At 44.5% G+C, this 22,844-nt stretch overlaps 1 protein-coding gene across 1 annotated transcript; it reads right to left on the reverse strand.

Annotated features, from left to right (window-relative positions):
* Positions 1–2,142: 2,142 nt before the first annotated feature.
* On the reverse strand, positions 2,143–8,584 carry LOC111953089 (zinc finger protein 710-like). The gene is given in 6 exon segments (XM_023972187.3): positions 2,143–2,375; positions 3,103–3,277; positions 3,367–3,558; positions 4,744–6,276; positions 8,524–8,547; positions 8,549–8,584. Coding segments are annotated over 6 exon segments (2,109 nt in total). The 5' UTR covers positions 8,570–8,584; the 3' UTR covers positions 2,143–2,211.
* Between the last annotated feature and the right edge of the window lie 14,260 nt (positions 8,585–22,844).

Raw genomic sequence — 22,844 nt, forward strand, 5'->3', positions numbered from 1 at the left:
TGCTAGTATTCTGCCTCCATTTTTATCTTGTAAGATAAAAGGTGCACACTGATTTAAAGTTTTAAAATAAATTTATTATTTTACAGTATTGTCTGGTACACATTTTACATTTCTATCAACAGCATATTTCCACACCAATGTGTAACACAGAAAGCCATTCAAGTTCCAGATCGGTTTTTTTTCCATTTGTTTCATCACTAGAGACTTGTTTTTCCCCCACAAAAATTAGCATTTTGTATATTAAGCGCACTATATCAACATTGTGTATGGATACCATAATGGTGTTACAACAAATGGCTGCCTCAGACAAGAGGCCATGTCTGGCAAATCTACCAGATACAGTCAAACTGAACCTTCCCCCTACTTGGACTGGCAAGTACTACAACAGCACTATGCCTTACTTTGAGACTGCACTATTGTATACTACATCTCTTGATGTATGTAGGCCTCTGTATGCCACAATTCAGCTTTTAGCTGCAAATGTGTACAATTCAAAATAAACCTTGCATATATACCTAGTTTGCAGGTGGTTTTAAAGCGAAGCACAGGGGGAAACAATATATAGGGAATTTCCCAAGTCATTTTCTGCTCGGTCCGTGGCCCTGTCACATGTTGGGAGGTTGTCGTTCATCACTTTAGACCAGTGTGTAGCATGATGGATTGCACAGTCCTGGAGACACAAGGGCACTTTATTTCTGTCTAAAGTTTTTTAGGACAGATCCTGTTGCAATTCACCCATCAAAACCACAATGAGTATGCAGGGGCTGTGTTTGCGTTTGAGAAATGTTGCAGTCTGTTCCATGAAGGCTTGCATGGGACATGAATTGTGAAGGATCCTAAAAAAAACTGCGCTAGTGTCTTAGTGGTAATCGTTTGGAAAAATCTACTGGGGGGAGCATGAAGCCKAAAAAGTAATTGCATGAAGTCTGCTATTCGGGGACGTGAAATCGAATGTCCTAGCTCTACAAATCAGAGAGTGGGTGTCACTACACTGCTATTGTCCTCAGCTGTAGGGTTTGGCCTTGTGGCCCAACATTGGTCAGATTCTTTGGCACATGGTGGCTACATCAGAAGGGCAATTCGAACATATTTTATTTTGCTTTTAGCTCACTTAAAGATGTGGGCTGCATCAATACAATTATTTAACTCGGGATCAATAACAAAAATGTCTGCCAATGCAGAAACTTCAAATCAAGCTGGTAACATGGGGCCATAAAGTAATGACATGGGGMCATAAAGTAATGACATAAAGTGATGACTTGCGCAGAACCAGCCAACTCGAGGAGTCTGAATGACACTGGCCGAATGATTCTTTCTGCACATTTCAAATACAACAGAATATGAAATGAACATCCTATGTTATCTAAACCTAGAACTGTAGTTGAAACTACTCACAGTATAAATGTAAAACAGAGAAGTAAATAAAAATAAAAGTTGGTTGGCTAACCATCATGAGAACTGCTTGAATGGTATCAGCTTTGGTAAGTGACATGAACAGAGGACACATTTACTTGACTGGCTTGTAAGCATTGTTATATATGTTAATAAAAGCAATAATACTCAGCTGTATTCTAATTTACCCACACAGACTTACTGGGGGATGGCTCTGAATGAGTAAGTGCATTTTACTATTACATTTTAGTCATTTAGCAGACACTCTTGTCCAGAGCGATTTACAGTAGTGAGCGACTTACAGTAGTGAGTGATTACATTTTCGTACTGGTCCCCCGTGGGAATCGATGCCACAATCCTGGTGTTGCAAGTACCGTACTCTACCAACTGAGCCACGTCTGTACTGTATGGGTGTTTCCCTACAAAGTGTGCTTACAGAGTTAGGCCACCTCTGGGGATGTATGTTGAGTATGTCTCTCCCAGAGGTTTAGATGATGGTTTATTTTCAGATATGACCCCTTTTTCCTGTGAAAACTACATTTATCAATCACAATGTTGTGGCAGCTAGAGCTGAAGTCACATTTCAGCACAAAACAAACAGACCGATGAGAAATCTACAATCCCAAATTACCTGTCTCTCACTCCCAATGAATGCCAGAGCGAGAGAACAGATTCCAGTGTATATGAATGGGCAGACTCCACCACTTTAAATCATGCCCTTACAGTGAGTAAAAGCTCATCACATTGCTGTCAGCTGCTAGTGGCACTAACTTCCTTTATTAGTTTACATTTCTACTCAATATGGGGTCTTTTAATCATTCATGCAGTTTTGTAGCGCCCTGCACCCTTGGTGTAGCTGCTATAATACTCCAATTCAGACAGTTTAGCGATGTCTGGTGTGTTGTTACTGGCCAGGTTCTCTCGTTCGCTGAATTCAAAGTTGTCTTCGTCATAGTCCTCCTGGTTCTCTATGTCAGGGGGGGCTATTGAGGAAGGAAATACACAGAACAGTATCACAGTAGCCCCATCTGTCGACACACACACACACACACACACACACCACACACACACACACACACACACACACACACACACACACACACACACACACACACACACACACACACACACCACACACAACACCACACACACACACACCACACACAACACACACACAGCCATCCTGTCCACACACACACAAACTACAAGCCCATCCTGTCCACACAACCACACACACACACACAACACACACACACACACACAACAACACAACACACACACACCACACACACACACACACACACACACACACACACACACACACACACACACACACACACACAGCTCCTCCCAGCCTCATAGAGGACAGTAGAGTCCTCCCCTGCCTCCCTATCCCTCTCTACCGATAGAGACAGGCATGTCTAGTCCAAGCACAACTATATTTGCGAAACACAGAGGGAGGGGAGCGGCAGAGAAGCACCAAAACACTTGTCAGTAGATTACATACATGCTGAGTTAAAGTGCATTAAGGGCAGACTGACTAAAAACACAATGAAACACGGAGCCCACTGAAATGTCTAGTGTATCTGAGAAATAAACATTCTGTACCAAGAAACAAAAATCACATAACTGAATTAGCTAATTCAAGATCAAATCATAACTAACAAGGTACATAACTGAAGGATAATATAAATGAATAATGTTAGTCACCTTGTCCGTCTGGTGAAGCGTCCAGGATGCCGTGTTTGACCTTCATGTGTCGGCTCAGATTGCCCTTCAGGTTGAACTTGCTGGAGCAGTAAGGACACTTGAAGGGCTTGCTGCCAGCGTGGAGGTGCATGTGGCCCAGGAGGTTGTACATTCTGTTGAAAGATTTGCCACACACCTGGAACACAAAAGAACAGCACTCAATTTCAACACTCTGGAAACAGTGGAACTCAACCCATGCTGTCTATAGAGACCTACTCTTCTTACCTTGCATTTGAAAGGCTTGACAGGCAGGTGGACGATCATGTGTGTTTTGAGGGTCTGTTTCTGGACAAAGGTCTTGAAGCAGACGTGACACTGGAAGGGCCTGATGCTGGCGTGGATCAGCATGTGTCTCTTGAGGTTAGCAGAGAGGGTGAACTCCCGGGCACACACCTCACATTTGAATTCCTTCATACTCTGGGAAAATAAAGAGGATTGGCGCATTAATTAATTTGGTTGAATAAAGTTGGTTTTATTGTTGATAAACAGCAAGTTACGGTTTGAACAGCAAGTTACACGTTGAAATGAACACTAAGATTGGTGGTTGTTATAGTCATTTATCAGACGATCAAGCTTTCACACAAAAACACACAGACATTATAGGTCAGTCCAAGAGGTGTACCTGCTGTAGGGTAGATGTGAAATCCTTGCATAATGGCTGCAACTTGATACATACACGTTAGCACCACCAAGTGTTGGCTCTCTAAGCTTGTGATACTCTCACAATATGGAGAGGTGCATGATTAGTATTGAAAAGCATGTTAAAACATTAACATGAATGTTTGGATACACCTACATTTTGATGAATGCTAAAAATAAATAGAATTGTTTGTGACAATATGTGTAAGCCAATATTTAAGTAAATACTCTGTTAATGTGACACTACAATTTCTCTGACTGAGGCTCTAGGCCTAGGATGAATCAGTGTAGATCAGAGCAGTGGAGGCTGCTGAGGGGAGGACGGCTCATAATAATGGCTGGAACAAAGCTAATGGAATGGCATCAAACCTTGTGTTTGATGCATTTGATACCATTCCACTTATTCCACTTCAGCCATTACCACAAGCCCATCCTCCCCAATTAAGGTGCCACCAACCTCCTGTGGATCAAAGCATAGACTGTAGCATCAGGCATGAAGGGTGGTATGTGTTTGTGTGACAACTCACAGCACAAAGCACATGCTGGAGTAGGTCAGCCCAAACACAACAAACCAAGCATTTTGAAGGCTATGTTTACACTTGCAACTGGTTCAGGCAATAGGAATAACGGCCTTTAGGTATTTTGATATACCTCTGAGTTCACCTAACCCTGTCTGTCTCTGCCTGTTAATTAATTCAAGTTACTGGGAATTCATAGAAACAGCTCAGAGATTGTTGTTCAATGAGCAGAATGCAATGGATCTTTTCTCAGGGTTTATCGCATCAATCAAGAAATGTGTGATTCATTAGAAGCAGAGATTTTGATGACCTTCTAGAGCTGGTGTGACCCCTGGGTGACCCTGTGAGAGCCTGGACTACTCTGATACTCTGAGCTGGAGTTAGAACAGGAGTTGGTACAGAATAATGTAATATATGGAATATCAAGTCAGTGGGGTTTTAGTACCTGGTCGGCGAGGGCCTGTGGTGTCAGTACCTTGTGAGTGAGGGAATGCTGCTTGAGGTGATGGATCTGGACAAACTCCATTCCACACTCTGGGCAGACGTAGGGCCTTACGTTCTGGTGCTTCATGAGGTGGTTCTGAAGCTGGCTGCGGTAGGCAAAGGACTTGTTGCACTCAGTGCACTGGTAGGTGGTGGGGCCCTGGTGACTGGTCTGGTGGCGCTTCAGGTAGGCGTGGGTGGGGAACTCCATGGCGCACTGGGAACACACATGGCAGTGGCCGTTCTCGTGTTTGTTCTCGTGGGACCGGAGCTCGCTGGGGTAGGCGAAGCCTCGGCCACAGAAGCGGCAGCTGTAAGGCTTGACGTCCGAGTGCTGCAGCATGTGCCTCTTCAGGTGGCTGGTCTGGGTGAAGGCCTTCTTACACACGGTGCACTTGTGTGGCCGGGTGCCCTGGTGGGTGAGCAGGTGGGTCTGGAGGTGGCTGGGCTGCTTGAACAGCTTTCCGCAGTGCAGACACTCATGGGGCTTAATGCCGTTGTGGCCCAGGATGTGGGTGACCAGGTTGTACTTGGAGGTATAAGACTTCTCACACATGCGGCACTTCCATCTCTTCAGGCCCTCTCCCACATCCACGCAGTAGGACTCATCTATCTGGACGTTGACGTCCAGCCGGTCGATCTGCATGCGCCTGGCTATTCCCTCAGCGTCTGCAGCCCACAACATGCCCTGGCTGCTCTCGTCATAGTCCCCCACGGCCATGTCAGCAGACTCATAGGCCACCTCGCTGGACTCAAAGTAGCGGTTCATGACGGGACTGGGACTGTCTCCCCTGTCTCCTCCAGTCTTGAGGTTCAACACTCCTTCTTCCTCCTCAGCTACCTCCTCTCCTTGTCCCTCTCCTCCTCCCTCCCTCCTCTCCTCTGGCCCCTGCTCTGGCCGTGCGTCTGTCTGGGTCTGACTGGACGTCTCTCTCACACACACAGCACAGTTACCACAGCTCTGCTCCTCCTTCAGAGGCCCTCTGTGAGTGGCTGGCTCATCTGTCTTGCCTGGGCTGCTACGGCTCTTCACCATGTGGATGCAGGACGGAGGGGTGTCAGACTCTCCCCGCTCCCCTTTGACCTGAGTCTGTATGTTGGGGACTCTATGAGGGGGCTCCCCTGGCGCTCCTCCTTCACTCCTGGGTCTCCTGGTCCTCCCTCTGGGCCCGGGGCGCCTCCTCTCACTGCTGTGGTGCTCCGACTCCCCTACAGGCTCAGCCAGGTAGTCCCCGTTGGCCCCAATCAGCTGGTCAGCGTACTCATACTCCATGCCCTCTGGAGTAGGAGGGGTCCTGCCATACTCCCTGGGCTCGCCCATGTAGAAGCCATTGGGGGCGATGGTGGCGCCAAAGATCTCATTCTGGGAGATAAGGCCCAGGACAGCAGCCTGGGCCAGTGACAGCACCACCACGGGTTCTGTCTGTGTCCCTGCATCCACCTGGCCCTCCACCACCTTGGGGTAGCACCGCACCAGACGGCCACTCTCCTCCTCCTAACAGAGAACACACACACAACACTGATCAGGTCAGCACACAGCAGCAGACTACACCACACAAAGACATGTATTCAACATTGTGAGATTGCTTTATAATATACTGCCGTTGTATAAGCCACATATTGCTTAAGTACAAGGACTGACTGTCAGATCTCTCTAAGTGATACGTATTCCTAAGAAATCAATGGTAGGTGTGTGTGGTGGGAATAATGATTGATAGTTCATAAGATCCCTGAAGTGGTCTGACACATTTGTTTTTCATGCAACTCCCTACAGCCTGCTAGAGACAGTCAGCTGCATTCTGACAACGTCGTGCTTCTTTGCTCTGAATCCAGCAGAGAACATTAGATGGAGGAGATAAGGCAGATCGGTACTCGAGCCCTGTTTCCTTCCTTGACAGCCTTTAAAATCATAAGGAACACAAATGGGATGCAGGCCCAACCAGGAAGTGGACTTCCGTGGCCTGTCCACAGAGTTTCCTGTGGAGTCCAGAGTGGCCCTGGCCAGGCTGACCATACTGGGTTCATCATCACTGGGCTGGAGGCTGGGGTTATCTATCAGTCCCATTCGTGAGGAGCAAGCCTAGCCGTCTGCCTTGCACTGCTAATAGTAGGCTAACACCAAACACATGGTCTCCTCTCACAGTTCACCTCCACTGCCACAGGGCTTCCGTTACAAGGTGGTACATGACATACTCAGTTATAACCATGACAGAAATATGATTGAGAGTAGAACTGATTAAGTATGCAATACTTATACATAAGAGTATTGTTATGGTATACACCAAAAAGCAGCATTATGGTCTACAAATGATTGTGTTTGCCCTCTAGATGATTGAAAAGGCAAAACAGAGTGGAACTAGAAGAAAGCTAAATGCTGGCACAACCAAGCTCCAGCTCCATAATAAATGACAGGTCCCTAGTGTACCCCAATACTTTCAGGTAATTTCCTTCAAACCTGGTGTAATGATGGAAAAATACATGAGATAAACCCTAGCCTCTTTATACACCTTAGTCTAGGACCCTCAAACTCAACTCTGGAACTCGTAGCCAGTTCCACTGCATTTTTTCATTGTTCCCCTCTAATCAGGAACTGATTTAGATCTAGGACACCAGGTGGGTGCAATTAATTATCAGGTAAAATAGAAAACCAGCATGCTCCGGACTTCGTAAGGTAAGAGTTGAGTACCCCTGGTCTAGAACATACACTACAACAGATTATGAGCTGCTATCTTTCATAATACAATACTGAGGAAAGAGACAGAGAGGGGATGAAGACAGAAAAAAAGGAGGAAGAGAAAGGAGGGAAAGAGGGAAGAGTGGGGGGGGTAGACCTGGATGCCCTGGTAACCACATAATTTATAATTACTCCTTTTAAAGTAGTCAGACAGAGACAGACTTTGTGTTTGTGAGAGGAACACAGAGAGTGAGGTGTGTATCTCTTTCTCTCTTTCTGTGTGTGTGTGTGTGTGTGTGTGTGTGTGTGTGTTTGTTGTGTGTTGATGTTGTGCTTGTGGTGGTGTGTGTGTTGTGTGTGTGTGTGTGTGTGTGTGTGATATGTGTTGTGTGGTGTGTGTGTGAGTGTCAGTGTGTGTGTGTGGTAGAAAGTAGGGAGAGAGGAGGAAAAAGAAGAGAAAGCGAGATGTGGGGCAGGGAGGAGTGGAGGGAGGGGAGCGAAATGAGATGCAGAGGCTGAAAGATAAAGAAAGGGGGGAGGGAAGGGAGAGATTGAGTGAGCATGTGAGAGAGATGGGGAGAGGGAGAGAAAGGAAAAGGAGAGGGAGGGTGTGGGAGGAGTGAGAGAGACAGAGAGAGACAGAGTGAGTGAGTGAGAGAAAGGAGGGGAGGTAGAGAGGGGAAGGAAGGAGAAAAGCACGACAAATGAAAGGCAAAAGACAAATGACAGAGAAACAGAAAGGCAAGATATAATTGCAAGTCTATACTTATACATTTGAAGTTGTATGTGAAAGAAGGTTTTAAGACAAAATATCAAACAATCAGAAACAAATATGAAGCTTAGCAGCTTAGCAAGGTGTGACAGAGACAGAGAGGAGAGAATAGTTAGTAGTCTAGTCTGGTGATCTACTCTTAGCTGTAAAATATGTTTCTTGCTGCAGTACTTATGAATTAGAAAAGTAATCTCCTTTGACTTAGAGAGAGACAGTGTAACCACCTTAAAATCAACATACAACATCCCCACTGAACTAGTATTGTAATCACGTCTCAGTTTAGGCTAACAACTCACCACATTGTTCCTGGTGTGATGTTTTGAGGTGTTTCAGGGATCTCATCCTTCAGGAGAACTGAGTGGAGTAAAAAAAATCCGGCTCCTATTTATATCTGTGGGAGAGTGGGGCGGTCCCACGACTCACTCCTCCCTCCTACTGTTGCTGTTATCAGAACTGACTGTGCCTGCCCCCCCCCCCCCCTCCACACACACCACACCACACACACACACACACACACACACACACCACACACACACACACCACACACACACACACACCACACACACACACACACACACACACACACACACACAACCATTTCTTTCTCCCTCCCTCTCTCCCTCCCAGCTCACTTCTCTTTATCTCTCTCCCCCTCTCCTTTTTCTTCTCTTCCTAGTCTCTCTCTCTCTCTCTCTTTCACCACACAGACACACCGACAAACACACGCACATACAGCGCACACATTTTATCTCTCTTTCTCACACACACAATTCAGCATGACCCTTCAACAGACGTTTGTCTTTAAGGCCACACAGAAACCCAAGCCTAGCTTCTCTTTATCACACTCATACTTTGCATTTCCTTTAGCAAGCCTAATCAAACACACAACAATTTTAACATCTAAGCGTAGTTCTCTGTGCGTGCGCACGTACACACACAGACACACAACATTCACACACATGCACACACAGTATAGGTGGATGTGTCTCTGTCAGTGGCTAATATCAAATAAGATATGCTAACATTTTAACTTTCCAGAGAACATGTATATTTCTGTCTTTATTTATTACATTGAATTAATTAAACGCGAGACAGTTTGAAGTGACCATTCTGAGATTCAGTAGAAAAATGATGACAAAAGAAAGAGAAGGAGAAAGAAAGGAGAGAAAGCAGTCAGGAAAGAGAGGAGGGAGTGAGACAGACATGGGGGAGAGAGAATAAGGAAGAAAGAGGGAGAGGGAGGGAGGAGAGGCAGAGAGGAGGGAGGACGGGGGGGGGTGAGAGAGACAGAGACAGAAAGAAAAGAGAGAGAAGGAAAGAGAGATGGGGGAGGGGGAGGGAAGAACAGAATGCAGCAAAAAAGGAGGAAGAAGGGAAAGGAGAGACGGGGAGAGCAAAAGCAGAAGAAAGGATGTGGTAAAAGAAAGAGAAAAAGAAAGAATGAAAGAAAGAAAGAAAGAAAGAAAGAAAAGAGGAGGGAGGGAGGAGTTCTCTAGAGGGGGTGGGGATGGGGAAGAGAGATAAAGAGAGGGAGGGCTGAAAGAACATGCAGTGAAAGAGGGAGAAGAGGAAGGGAGGGCTAGAGGAAAGAAGGAGAGGGAAAAAGAGAACAAAAAAGGGGGTATGGTGGAGTGTGAAAATAAAAAGAAGAGTCCATCAGCAAGAGAGAGAGAGGGGGAGTGCAGAATGAAGGAGAGAGGGGTGAGAGCGAGGGGAATGGAGAGAGAGGAAAGGAGATAGAGGGAGCGAGCGAGGGAGAGAGTGAGGAAAAGGAAAAACAGCAAGGGAAGACATTAACTATTGAACTTCCAGATTTCTTTCAGGCTGTGTTCAGAAAGAGTGCGGCAAAGTATCTGCGGGCTGGGCACTGGGTGTGTGTGTGGGAAGGCAGTCAGTGGTCGAGCTGATCTTGATAATGAGACAGGTACGCTATTATGAACATGCTTCTCTTTAATTCAGAAACAACTGATCAACATCCCTGACAGGGGGCTACTATCACAACACACACACCGACACACAAACGCACAGCCTACAGTAAATGAGCACATGCTAATCCTGATCGTATGGAGGCAGGCTGTGCATAATATTCTCCACTAAATAACAGGAAAGGGCAAACCTTGAAAACCTTGATCAATCATCAGCAGTTGGGAATGCTGTGAGAATGAGAGAGAGATAGAGAGAGGAAGGGAGAAGGAGATACAGAGATAGGGAGTGAGAGCGAGGGAAGGAGGGGGAGAGAGAGATTGAGTGAGGGTGTGATTGAGGGGGAGAGATAGCAGGAAGTCAAGAGAGAAAATAGGAGAGAAAATAGAAGGAGAGCAAGGGAAGAAACAAAGAGATAAGAGGCTGAAAGACAAAGAAACCACATGGAAGAAACAACAAGGGACACGTACATAAAACAACACAGAACTAGCCTATGGGGAAAATGAAAAAGACGACAAAAGTTTTGGGAAGGAACACACAATCTCTGTTCCAGGCCCCCATCTTTACAACACCAGAATACCAGAAAAAAATTAATAGTTACATACCTCAATATTATATTGATACTTTGACTCCAGTATCGATTTCTACTTGGAGTATCGAGGTAGCGTTAGCTAAGTAGCGTTAGCTAAGTAGCGTTAGCTAAGTAGTGTTAGCTAGCACTAGTTAGCTGTACCAAAACTCTGGTATTTCTCATCTTATAGCTTGTTCTCCACTTTATTTCTAACTAGTGAGCCAACATGTTTTCAGTACTTTTATTTCGATGACTGATCAAAACGTATTTTCTAATGCTCTCTAAATATGGGGCTGCTGTTGGAAACCAGCACTAATATGATAGAGAGAGAGAGAAACATACAATGAATAATGAGAGCCTGCTCATGTCACTCCTCTCTGTGTTTCCACAGGTTTCCACATGCATCACATACTGAGAGAAACAGAGGGAAGTGAGCCATGGCCCAGCTCTCACTAGTGTATCTACTAACACTCAACTGGGGTTTCCACTGTGTGTGTGTGTGTGTGTATGTGTGCGAGCGCTTCTGCGAACAGGGACAGGCGCACACTGACATCAACACACACTTTCAGGTCCCTCCACCACCCTACAGCTCTGAAACAACACACTTGACATGGGTGTCTGTGTAAGTTACTGTAAAAATGTTCCTTTAAATTTCCTCACAGACTGGTTCTTTACATCTGTAATAAGAACCATAATATAGCCAACAGTATCATATCTCAGTGATAGTCAGATTTGATACAATGTATTCTGGGAGAGAGAGAGAGACTCAGCTACCATAGGTCAGGATGGACTTCTAGTGATGAGTAATTATTATGTGAGACATGCAGAAACACCCACACACTCTTCAGTCTCAGGTTAGTCCTTCTCCATACATTGAGTATACCAAATATTAGGAACAACTTCTTAATATTGAGTTGCAGCCCCCCTGCCCTTTTGCCCTCAGAACACCTACATTTGTCTCTCATGGACTCTGAAAGGTGTCGACTGCTTTCCACAAGGAGCCGGGCCCATGTTCACTCCAGTGCTTCCCACAGTTGTGTCAAGTTGGCTGTTTGTCCTTTGGGTGTTGGACCATTCTTGATACACACAGCAAAATGTTGTGTGAAAAATCCAGCAGCGTTGCAGTTCTTGACACAAACCGGTGCACCTGGCACCTACTATCATATCCCGTTCAAAGCCACTTACATTTTTTGTCTTTCCCATTCACCCTCTTAATGGCACACACACGCAATCCATGTTTCTATTATCTCAAGGCTTAAAAATCCTTCTTTAAGCTGTCTCCTACCCTCATCTACACGAATTGAAATGGCATCAATAAGGCATCACAGCTTTCACCTAGATTCACCTGGTCAGTCTAAGTCATGGAAAGAGCAGGTGTTCTTAATGTTTTGTACAATCAGTTTATGTTCCCCTGCCTCCCGTGTATTGAGCTCACATAGCCAGTGCTTCAGAGACATCTTCATTCATCGTAGTGACTGATTGAGGAGCAAGGTATAAGAGATTATGGTGGCTCAGGGTAATGCTAAGCTTTGGACATTGAGTCTCCACCTCCATTAGGTCTACTAGTAGCCATCTATAAAACAAACTTAAAGATATATTCACGTTTCAGGTGAGGTATAGAAAGCGTATTCGTCGACCCGTCTTTCCAGTAAACCTCTTTACATTTTCTACACCCTGGGAAACAATGTGAAAAAAACTTCAAAGGAAATCACTTCCCTCTGGTTTTGAACCTGGACTTGTGATCAGTCCTATGGGCTAATGTTGTTTGTGGTCAAGTGGCCTCCCATCTCAGACCTGTATCAGGAAGCAGCCAGGCCCAGAGTCAGAGCCACACAAGCCTCACCTCTGCATGACACACTGATATAATAGTGTGCCTCAAGCATGATTAGCTGCCGTAATTAAGCTTTTCCCAAAAAAACACAGCAGGCTTTTTCATAAGCACAGACAATTGCACAGCTTGAATTTGAGTGTCACAGATGGAATATTGCAATGGGTAAAAAAGCTGCCGCACCCTGCCTGCATCTCTCCAACTGTCTTCTTAACCTGGACTCAGGGGTAGACTAAACATAGTAAACAAAATCCATATGATATGTTACAATTAGTATGGTATGTATTAATTTATGGATGTCCATCATCCATTTCAGATGATATGTTATGAATTCCAATTTGTATAATATGCTACGAATTGCAATTTGTTGTGTCTAATGTTAGCTTGGTAGCAAACACTAACATTAGCAAGGTGGCTAACATTAGCTAGGCAAGGGGTTAAGTTAGGGCTTAAGGTCAAATCAAATTATATGTCACATGCTTACTTACAAGCCCTTAACAAACAATGCAGTTTTAAGAAAAATACGTGTTAAGTAAAAAATAGATAGGTAAAAAAAATTATTAAAAGTAGCAAATAATTAAAGACGAGAAGTAAAATAACAATAGCGAGGCTATATACAGGGGATACTGGTACAGAGTCAATGTGCAGGGGCACCAGTTAGTCGAGGTAATTGAGGTATCATGTACGTGTAGGTAGAGTTAAAGTGTCTATGCATAGATAATAAACAGATAATAGCAGCAGTGTAAAAGAGGAGTGGGAGAGGGCAATGCAAATAATCAGGGTAGCCATTTAATTAGCTATTCAGGAGTCTTATGGCTTGGGGGTAGAAGCTGTTAAGAAGCCTTTTGGACCTAGACTTGGCGCTCCAGTACCGCTTGCCGTGCGGTAGGAGAGAGAACAGTCTATGACTAGGGTGGCTGGAGTCTTTTACAATTTTTAGGGCCTTCCTCTGACACCGCCTGGTATATAGGTCCTGGATGGCAGGAAGCTTGGCCCCAGAGATGTACTGGGCCGTACGCACTACCCTCTGTAGTGTCTTGCGGTCGAAGGYCGAGCAGTTGCCATACCAGGCAGTGAAGGCAACCAGTCAGGATGCTCTCTGGTGCAGCTGTCAAACTTTCTGAGGATCTGAGGACTCATGCCAAATCTTTTCAGTCTCCTGAGGGGGAATAGGTTTTGTCGTGCCCTCTTCACGACTGTCTTGGTGTGCTTGGACCATGATAGTTTGTTGGTGATGTGGACACCAAGGAACTTGAAGCTCTCAACCTGCTCCACTACAGCCCTGTTGATGAGAATGGGGGCGTGCTCGGTCCTCCTTTTCCTGTAGTCCACAATCATCTCCTTTGTCTTGATCACGTTGAGGGAGAGGTTGTTGTCCTGCACCACCCGGCCAGGTCTCTGACCTCCTCCCTATAGGCTGTCAATCGTTGTCGGTGATCAGGCCTACCACTGTTGTGTCATCTGCAAACTTAATGATGGTGTTGGAGTCGTGCCTGACCATGTAGTCATGAGTGAACAGTGAGTACAGGAGCGGACTGAGAACGCACCCCTGAGGGGACCCCGTATTGAGGATCAGCATGGCGGATGTGTTGTTGCCTACCCTTACCACCTGGGGGCGACCCGTCAGGAAGTCCAGGATCCAGTTGCAGAGGAAGGTGTTTAGTCCCAGGGTCCTTAGCTTAGTGATGAGCTTTGAGGGCACTATGGTGTTGAACGCTGAGCTGTAGTCAATGAATAGCATTCTCAGATAGGTGTTCCTTTTGTCCAGGTGGGAAAGGTCAGTGTGGAGTGCAATAGAGATTGCATCATCTGTGGATCTGTTGGGGAGGTATGCAAATTGGAGTGGGTCTAAGGTTTCTGGGAAAATGGTGTTCATGTGGGCCATGACCAGCCTTTCAAAGCACTTCATGGCCACAGACGTGAGTGCTACGGGTCGGTAGTCATTCTGGCAGGTTACCTTTGTGTTCTTGGACACAGGTACTATGGTGGTCTGCTTGAAACATGTTGGTATTACAGACTCAGACAGGGAGAGGTTGAAAATGTCAGTGAAGACACTTGGTCAGCGCATGCTCGGAGTACAAGTCCTGGTAATCCGTCTGGCCCTGCGGCCTTGTGAATGTTGACCTGTTTAATGGTCTTACTCACATCGGCTTCGGAGAGCGTGATCACACAGTCGTCCGGAACAGCTGATGCTCTCATGCATGTTTTAGTGTTACTTGCCTCGAAGCGAGCATAGAAGTAATTTAGCTTGTCTGGTAGGCTCGTGTCACTGGGCAGCTCGCGGCTGTGCTTCCCTTTGTAGTCTGTAATGGTTTGCAAGCCCTGCCACATCCCACGAGCATTGGAGACGGTGTGGTACGATTTGATCTTAGTCCTATATTATGGTTATGGTTAGGATTAAAGGGCTTATGGGTTAGGTGCAAAGTAGCTAAAAAGTATACTGGACAGAAATATAAACGCAACATGTAAAGCGTTGGTCCCATGTTTCATGAGCTGAAATAAAAGATCCCTGAGATGTTCCACATGCACAAAAAGCTTATTTCTCTCATATGTTGTGCACAAATTAGTTTACATCCCTGTTAGTGAGCATTTCTCCTTTGCCAAGATAATCCATCCACTTGACAGGTGTGCTATATAAAGAAGCAGATTAAACAGCATGATCATTACACATGTGCATCTTGTGCTCGGGACAATAAAATGCCACTCTAAAATGTGCCGTTTTGTCACGCAACACAATGCCACAGATGTCTCAAGTTTTGAGGGAGTGTGCAATTGGCATATTGACTGCAGGAAGTTCCACCAGAGCTGTTGCCAGAGATTCATTTTTCTATCATAAGCCGCATCCAATGTCATTTTAGAGAATTAGGCAGTACGTCCATCCGGCCTCACAACCACTGACCACGTGTAATCATGCCAAACCAGGACCTCCACATCCGTCTTCTTCATCTGCGGGATCGTCTGAGACCTGCCACCTGGACAGCTGATGAAACTGTGGGTTTGCACAATTAAATCATTTCTGCACAAACTGTCAGAAACCGTCTCAGGGAAGCTGATCTGTGTGCTCATCATCCTCACCAGGGTCATGACCTGACTTCATTTCGGCTTTGAATCCGACTTCATTGGGCAAACGCCCACCTTCGATGGCCACTTGCACACTGGAGAAGTGTGTTCTTCACAGATGAATCCTGGTTTCAACTGTACTGGGCAGATGGCAGACGTGTATGGCGTGTATGGCGTCGTGTGGGCGAGCAGTTTGCTGATGTCAACATCATGAACAGAGTGCCCCATGGTGGCGGTGGGGTTATGTTGTGGGCATGCATAAACTATGGACAATGAACACAATTGCATTTTATCGATGGCAATTTGAATGCACAGAGATACCGTGATGAGATCCTGAGGCCCATCGTCGTGCCATTCATACGCCACCATCACCTCATGTTTCAGCATGGTAGTTGGCGTGCTGGCATCATTTTTATCGCTATACAGTACCAGTCAAAAGTTCGGATACAAGGGTTATTCTTCATTTGCACTATTCTCTACATTGTAGAATAATAGTGAAGACATCAAATCTATGAAATAACACATATGGAATCATGTAGTAACCAAAAGATTGTTAAACAAATCTAAATATATTTTAGATTTTTCAAAGTAGCCACCTTTTGCCTTGATGACAGCTTTGCACACTCTTGGCATTCTCTCAACCAGCTTCACCTGGAATGATTTTCCAACAGTCTTGAAGGAGTTCCCACATATGCTGAACACTTGTTGGCTGCTTTTCCTTCACTCTGCGGTCCAACTCATCCCAAACCATCTCAACTGGTGATTGTGGAGGCCTTGTCATCTGATTTAGCACTCCATCACTCTCCTTCTTGGTAAAATAGCCCTTACACAACCTGGAGGTGTGTTGGGTCATTGTCCAGTTGAAAACCCAAATTCTAGTCCCACTAAGCGCAAACAAGATGGGATGGCATATCACTGCAGAATGCTGTGGTAGCCATGCTGGCTAAGTGTGGCATGAATTCTAAATAAATCACAGACAGTGTCACCAGCAAAGCACCCCCACACCTCCTCCTCCATGCTTCACGGTGGGAACAACACATGCAGAGATCATCCATTCACCTACTCTGCGTCTCACAAAGACACGGCAGTTGGAACCAAAAATCTAAAATTTTAACTCATCAGACCAAAGGACAGATTTACACTGGTCTAATGTCTATTGCTCGTGTTTCTTGGCCAAAGCAAGTCTCTTATTATTATTGGTGTCCTTTAGTAATGGTTTCTTTGCAGCAATTCGACCATGAAGTCCTGATTCACGCAGTTGATGTTGAGATGTGTCTGTTACTTGAACTCTATGAAGCATTTATTTGGGCTGCAATTTCTGAGGCTGGTAACTCCAATGAACTTATCCTCTGCAGCAGAGGTAATTCTGGGTCTTCCTTTCCTGTGGCGGTCCTCATGAGAGACAGTTTCATCATAGCGCTTTTTGGGGGTTTTGCGACTGCACTTGAAGAAACTTTAAAAGTTCTTGACATTTTCCATATTGACTGATCTTCATGTCTTAGGGTAATGATGTACTGTCATTTCTTCTTGCTTATTTGAGCTGTTCTTGCTATTATATGGACTTAGTATTTTACCAAATAGGGCTATCTTCTGTATACCACCCCTACCTTGTCACAACACAACTGATTGGCTCAAACGCATTAAGAAGGAAAGAAATTCCACAAATAAACTTTTAAGAAGGCACACCTGTTAATTGAAATGCATTCCAGGTGACTACCTCATGAAGCTGGTTGAGAGAATGCCAAGAGTGTGCAAAGCTGTCATCAAGGCAAAGGGTGGCTACTTTGAAAAATCTCAATTATAAAATGTATTTTGATTTGTTTTACACTTTTTTGGATAGTACATGACTGTGACCTGTGTTATTTCATAGTTTTGATGTCTTCTCTAATATTCTACAATGTAGAAAATAGTAAAAATAAAGAAAAGCCCTGGAATGGGTCAGTGTGTCCAAACTTTTTACTGGTACTGTATACAATGGAATGCTGGGCTAGTTTCCAGGCCTTTTGGGTGGGTTTTGAGTAGTCATTCACATAGAAATGTTATCTAGTGCCTCCCGGGTGGCGCATTGGTCTAGGGCACTGAATCGCAGCGCTAGCTGTGCCACCAGAGACTCTGGGTTCACGCCCAGGCTCTGTCGCAGCCGGCCGCGACCAGGAGGTCCGTGGGGGGACGCACAATTGCCCCAGCGTCGTCCGGATTAGGGCGGGTTTGGCCGGTAGGGATATCCTTGTCTCATCGCGCACCAGCGACTCCTGTGGCGGGCCGGGCGCAGTGAGTGCTAACCAAGGTAGCCAGGTGCAAGGTGTTTCCTCCGACACATTGGTGCGGCTGGTTTCCCGGTTAAGAAGCAGTGTGGCTTGGTTGGGTTGTGTTTCGGAGGACCCATGGCTTTCGACCTTCTTCTCTGCCGAGCCCGTACGGGAGTTGTAGTGATGAGACAAGATAGTAATTACTAACAATTGGATACCACGAAATTGGGGAGAAAAGGGGCGTAAAAATTTAACAAAAAATATAAGGGAAAAAAAGAAATGTTATCTAGACCTGGCAACCCTGCCCGCTGGAATATACTCGCTGACGACCAGAAGATTCTAGACTGCTGATGAATGAAGATTACACCAGAGAAAAGGACAGAAAAGTGCTTGAAAATAGTTATAATGTTGAATATTTTGGATAAATTAAACCACTGCAACTTGCTCCTCACCTGAAGCTTCCGTTCCATGTTGAGGGATAGTTTTGAACAAGATTTTGTTGAGTTTGTGAGACCTAGACTTTGGCGAACTACAATGTTGCAAAATGTGCTAGCTCTGTTAGCAGTTAATCTAGTTAGCATGCTAATTGCTCCATTCACTTAAAATTGAGCATTGCTCTTTGCTAGGCTTTAAAGCTAAATGCAATTTTGAATTATTTTAAAGATTCACTATGCAGAAATTGCTTGTCTAATTGTCTAATTTAAGTTTGTAACAAAAGAAACAAGTACAGTGTAGAGAATCATTGTAACATCTTAAACCGCTGTGAAATATATTTTCAATAACCAGAAATATTGTATTTTCAGCTGTTTGAAGCTGGTGTACAAAACCAAAATTATAAGACGCAAAAAGTAAACTTAAGAACGAGAAGCATAGAAATTGTGCACATAGAACATATCTACCACTTGTTAGACTTGCTTTCAATGAGAATGACAGATCTATAACGTACATTTATATGTGAATTTGGTCAGGTCACGCAAAAAGTTACATATTGCAGCTTTAACTATAAAATAGCTCTTGAATTTGAACTGTATTACTTTCCACCTCATGCCTTACGTTTTGATAATTAATTTAAGTTGCACTAGATGCACTGTTGTTTGTTTTATTGCACTTTAAGCCCTTACTTAATTTACTCAATGAAAAAGTATGTTCATGCCACATTGTTGGATATTTTTCCCCCCTATCTGTGTCCTCGTGTACTGCACGCCGCCACCTCGTGATGATCTGAGTGCATGTAGAGTGCATGTACCATTGAACGATTGGTGAGAAAAGCAATTTTACTTGATTTCATGTTGAAATAATGTTTATTTTGAACCAAAGCTAAGTGAATGAATGTAATTTGTTATACTTGAACTTTACTATATTGTAATTCTGTTGATGCTTAGTCTATCTCTTTTGGCTTTATTTCTAATACTTTCTTCCTTGGAAGKACTTTGAGCCCTTTAAATTGCCGCTCTTACACTACATGACCAAAAGTATGTGGACACCTGCTCGTCGAACATCTCATTCCAAAATCATGGGCATTAATATGAAGTTGGTCCCCCCTTTGCTGCTATAATATCCTCCACTCTTCTGGGAAGGCTTTCCAATAATTGTTGGAACAATGCTGCGGGGACCTGCTTCCATTCAGCCACAAGAGCATTAATGAGGTCGGGCACTAATGTTGGGTGATTACGCCTGACTCGTAGTCGGCGTTCCAATTCATCCTTAAGGTGCTCAATGGAGTTGAGGTCAGGGCTATGTGCAGGCAAGTTAAGTTCTTCTCCACCGATCTCAACAAACCATTTCTGTGTGGACCTCGATTTGAGCATGGGGGCATTATTATGCTGAAACATGAAAGGGCCTTCCCCAAACTGTTGCCACAAAATTGGAAGCACAGAATCGTCTAGAATGTCATTGTCTGCTGCAGCGTTAATATTTCCCTTCACAGGAACTAAGGGGCCTAGCCCGAACCATGAAAAACAGCTCCAGACCATTACTTATCCTCCAAACTTTACAGTTGGCACTATGCATTTGGGCAGGCGGCGTTCTCCACTGCTCCAGAGTCCAGTGGCAGAAACAGGATGCATGGGTTTCCATGGCAAGCTTTACACTACTCCAGCCGATGCTTGGCATTGCGCATAGTGATCTTAGACTTGTGTGCGGCTGCTCGGCCATGGAAACCCATTTCATGAAGCTCCCAACGAACAGTTCTTGTGCTGACATTGCTTCCAGAGGAAGTTTGGAACTCAGTAGTGCCCGAGGACAGACGATTTCTACGTGCTACGTGCTTCAGAACTCGGCTGTCCCTTTCTGTGAGCTTGTGTGGACTACCATTTTGTGGCTAAGCCGTTGTATCTCCTAGACGTTTCAACTTACAGTTGACCGGGGCAGCTCTAGCAGGGCATACATTTGACGAACTGACTTGTTGGAAAGGTGGCATCCTATGACGGTGCCACATTGAAAGTCTCTGAGCTCTTCAGTAAGGCCATTCTACTTCCAATGTTTGTCTATAGAGATTGCATGGCTGTGTGCTTGATTTTATACACCTTTCAGCAATAGCTGAAATAGCTGTATCCACTTATTTGAAGGGGTGTCCACATACTTTTGTTTATATAGTGTACTGGTAGTAGGAAACTATTCCCACCCATTGCTCTGCACATTTCAGTGTAGACTCACATTTCTATTGTACTCACGTTGGTTTCACTGTGTGTTATTTACTAACGTGGTGGGATTGTTGTATTATTGAATGGGTGAATTGATTGTATTTAACGATAGATTTTTTTATACATTTCTGAAACAGATTTTGTATTGCTACATTGTATTTCTATCAGGTTTAGATTTAAAGGGTACACCCAATAGATTATAATTACTCAATTAGATTATAATTACTCAATTAGATTATAATTACTCAATTAGATTATAATTACCTAGAAATACTATTGACTGCCAAAAAGTTGTTGTTCATAAGAAGATTATTAGGAGGTTTTTTCTTACCCATTGTCATTACATGGTTATTACAATATTCTGTCGTAACTGTATTCATTTGAGCGCTTTGTATATTGATCGATCATATTACCTTATTCCTATTTCTATTTTAATACAAGCTGGCATTATCTTTTACACTTTACAACTGTCCCCCAGTCTTATTATTTACCCATTCTGCTCCAGCAGAGAACCTTGACTGGTCCAACCCTTGAATGTGGTTGAATGGTGTGCACAGCAGTACTAGACATCACAAGTGCTACATAACCCTACCAAACGTATCATACTAATTTGAGTGTTTACTATGTTTTGTCTAGTCTATGAGACCAGGCTGCTCTGCTATCAGGTGAACCCTGATAGGAAACGACACATGGACAGGTGAGCACCCAACACATGGCTCAGTAATCATCTGAGTACATACTATGCAGTAACTTTAAGTGTCAGATATGCATGATCTAAAAGCGTATTCAGACAAAGTTGGCCTGTAGGTGACTCACACAGACAACGCTTACTCAAGCAAACAAACAAGAATTTTGCAGCAAACGCAGCATTAGTGATTTATCAATACTGATTTCTGAAATATTTTTTTTACACTGTTAGATTCTTCTAACAAATCAGTCTCACAGACGCAGAGAGACAGGATGCAGAGATGGGCAGAGCCAAAATCGTAAATAAAAGATTACTCCCCTCATTCTGCACAGGGCTACTAAATGGAAGGACAGAATATTAGGAATGAAATAGCTCTGCTAAGAGACAACATTAGAGAAAGGAGTGTGAGGAGAGCTGGAAAAAAAGACTGAATATAAAGAAGAAAAGATAGAGTTGAGGGAGGAGAGGAGAGGAGAAGAGCATTCAGCAAGGAGGATATAAAAGGAACAGAGAGGGGGGCGAGGGAGTGAGACAGAGGGCTATGGAAGGAAAGAGAGAAAGAGGAGAGAGCATAAGAGAGTGAGAGAAAGAGGGGGGCATGGGAGAGCGAGAGAGAGCGAGATGGGATGGAGAGAGATTGCGAGTGAAGAGATATCGAGAGAGAGGGGGTGAGGCGAGAGGATGGAGGGAGGGGGGTGCGTGAGTTGAGACAACAGGAGAGACAGAGGGACGAGAGAGAAAGACGAGGAAGAAGAACAGAGGGACTAGTGGAGAAAAAAGAGAGCCACAAGAGGACTAAAACAAAACAATAAAAGCCTCTGTCTGCCTGTAACTCTTCTCTCTATATATATACAAATATGAATTATACTATATAGATATCTCTAGCTCTAACATCACTGATGGAGTAGAAGACGGCAGTACAGCATATAGATGGACCTCAAATTATTTGAATCGATAACTAATGTAAAGTGGCACCATGGAGGAAGGAGCCATATATTTTCATTATATTTATAGCCTACAGCTTCATATCAATACAGGTTTGTGATGATCACCCATATATCTCATCCCAAGGACTTGAGCCTCAGACTCACACCATGCAGAACTATATAGGGGTATCTTTCACTGAGGTATAGTCCCATCAAGTTTTATCCAGTCATGTGTGTGGACAGGCCCTGACACTTTGCACACCAAGAGGTGGAGTAAGGCCAGTGTCCTACATTACTCCATGTCTCAATTTACTCATTGAGGCCCATGATGAGCCAGTGAAGCCATTAACACTAGAGGTCTCTGGAGTGCCTATGTTTGGAAGAGCCCACCTCATTCACATGGCCTCATAAACAACTGCAGGACCGAGCTTCTGTTGTCCCTCTGGTCCCCCTTACTCTTTTGTATTATTCCTTTACCTCCCGGTAACAAATTTCAGTCCGGAATTACTTTCCTTCGCCATAGGTTGTCATTCTTTAAATCAAAGTCCCTTTGGTCTACTTTTCTTCTTTTGTACCTTCCTCCTGTTTCCATGGTTACCCCTCTGCTCTGTACACTATCTATCTCTTCCTCCGTTTCCCTCTCTGTCTCTCTCACTCTGTTCTTATCTTTCTCATTTTGCTTTCATCTCTGCCTCCCTTCCTCCTGCTTTATCCCACACCCTCCTCTCTC

This window comes from Salvelinus sp. IW2-2015, linkage group LG26, assembly GCF_002910315.2.
Source record: "Salvelinus sp. IW2-2015 linkage group LG26, ASM291031v2, whole genome shotgun sequence".
Lineage (NCBI taxonomy): Eukaryota > Metazoa > Chordata > Actinopteri > Salmoniformes > Salmonidae > Salvelinus > Salvelinus sp. IW2-2015.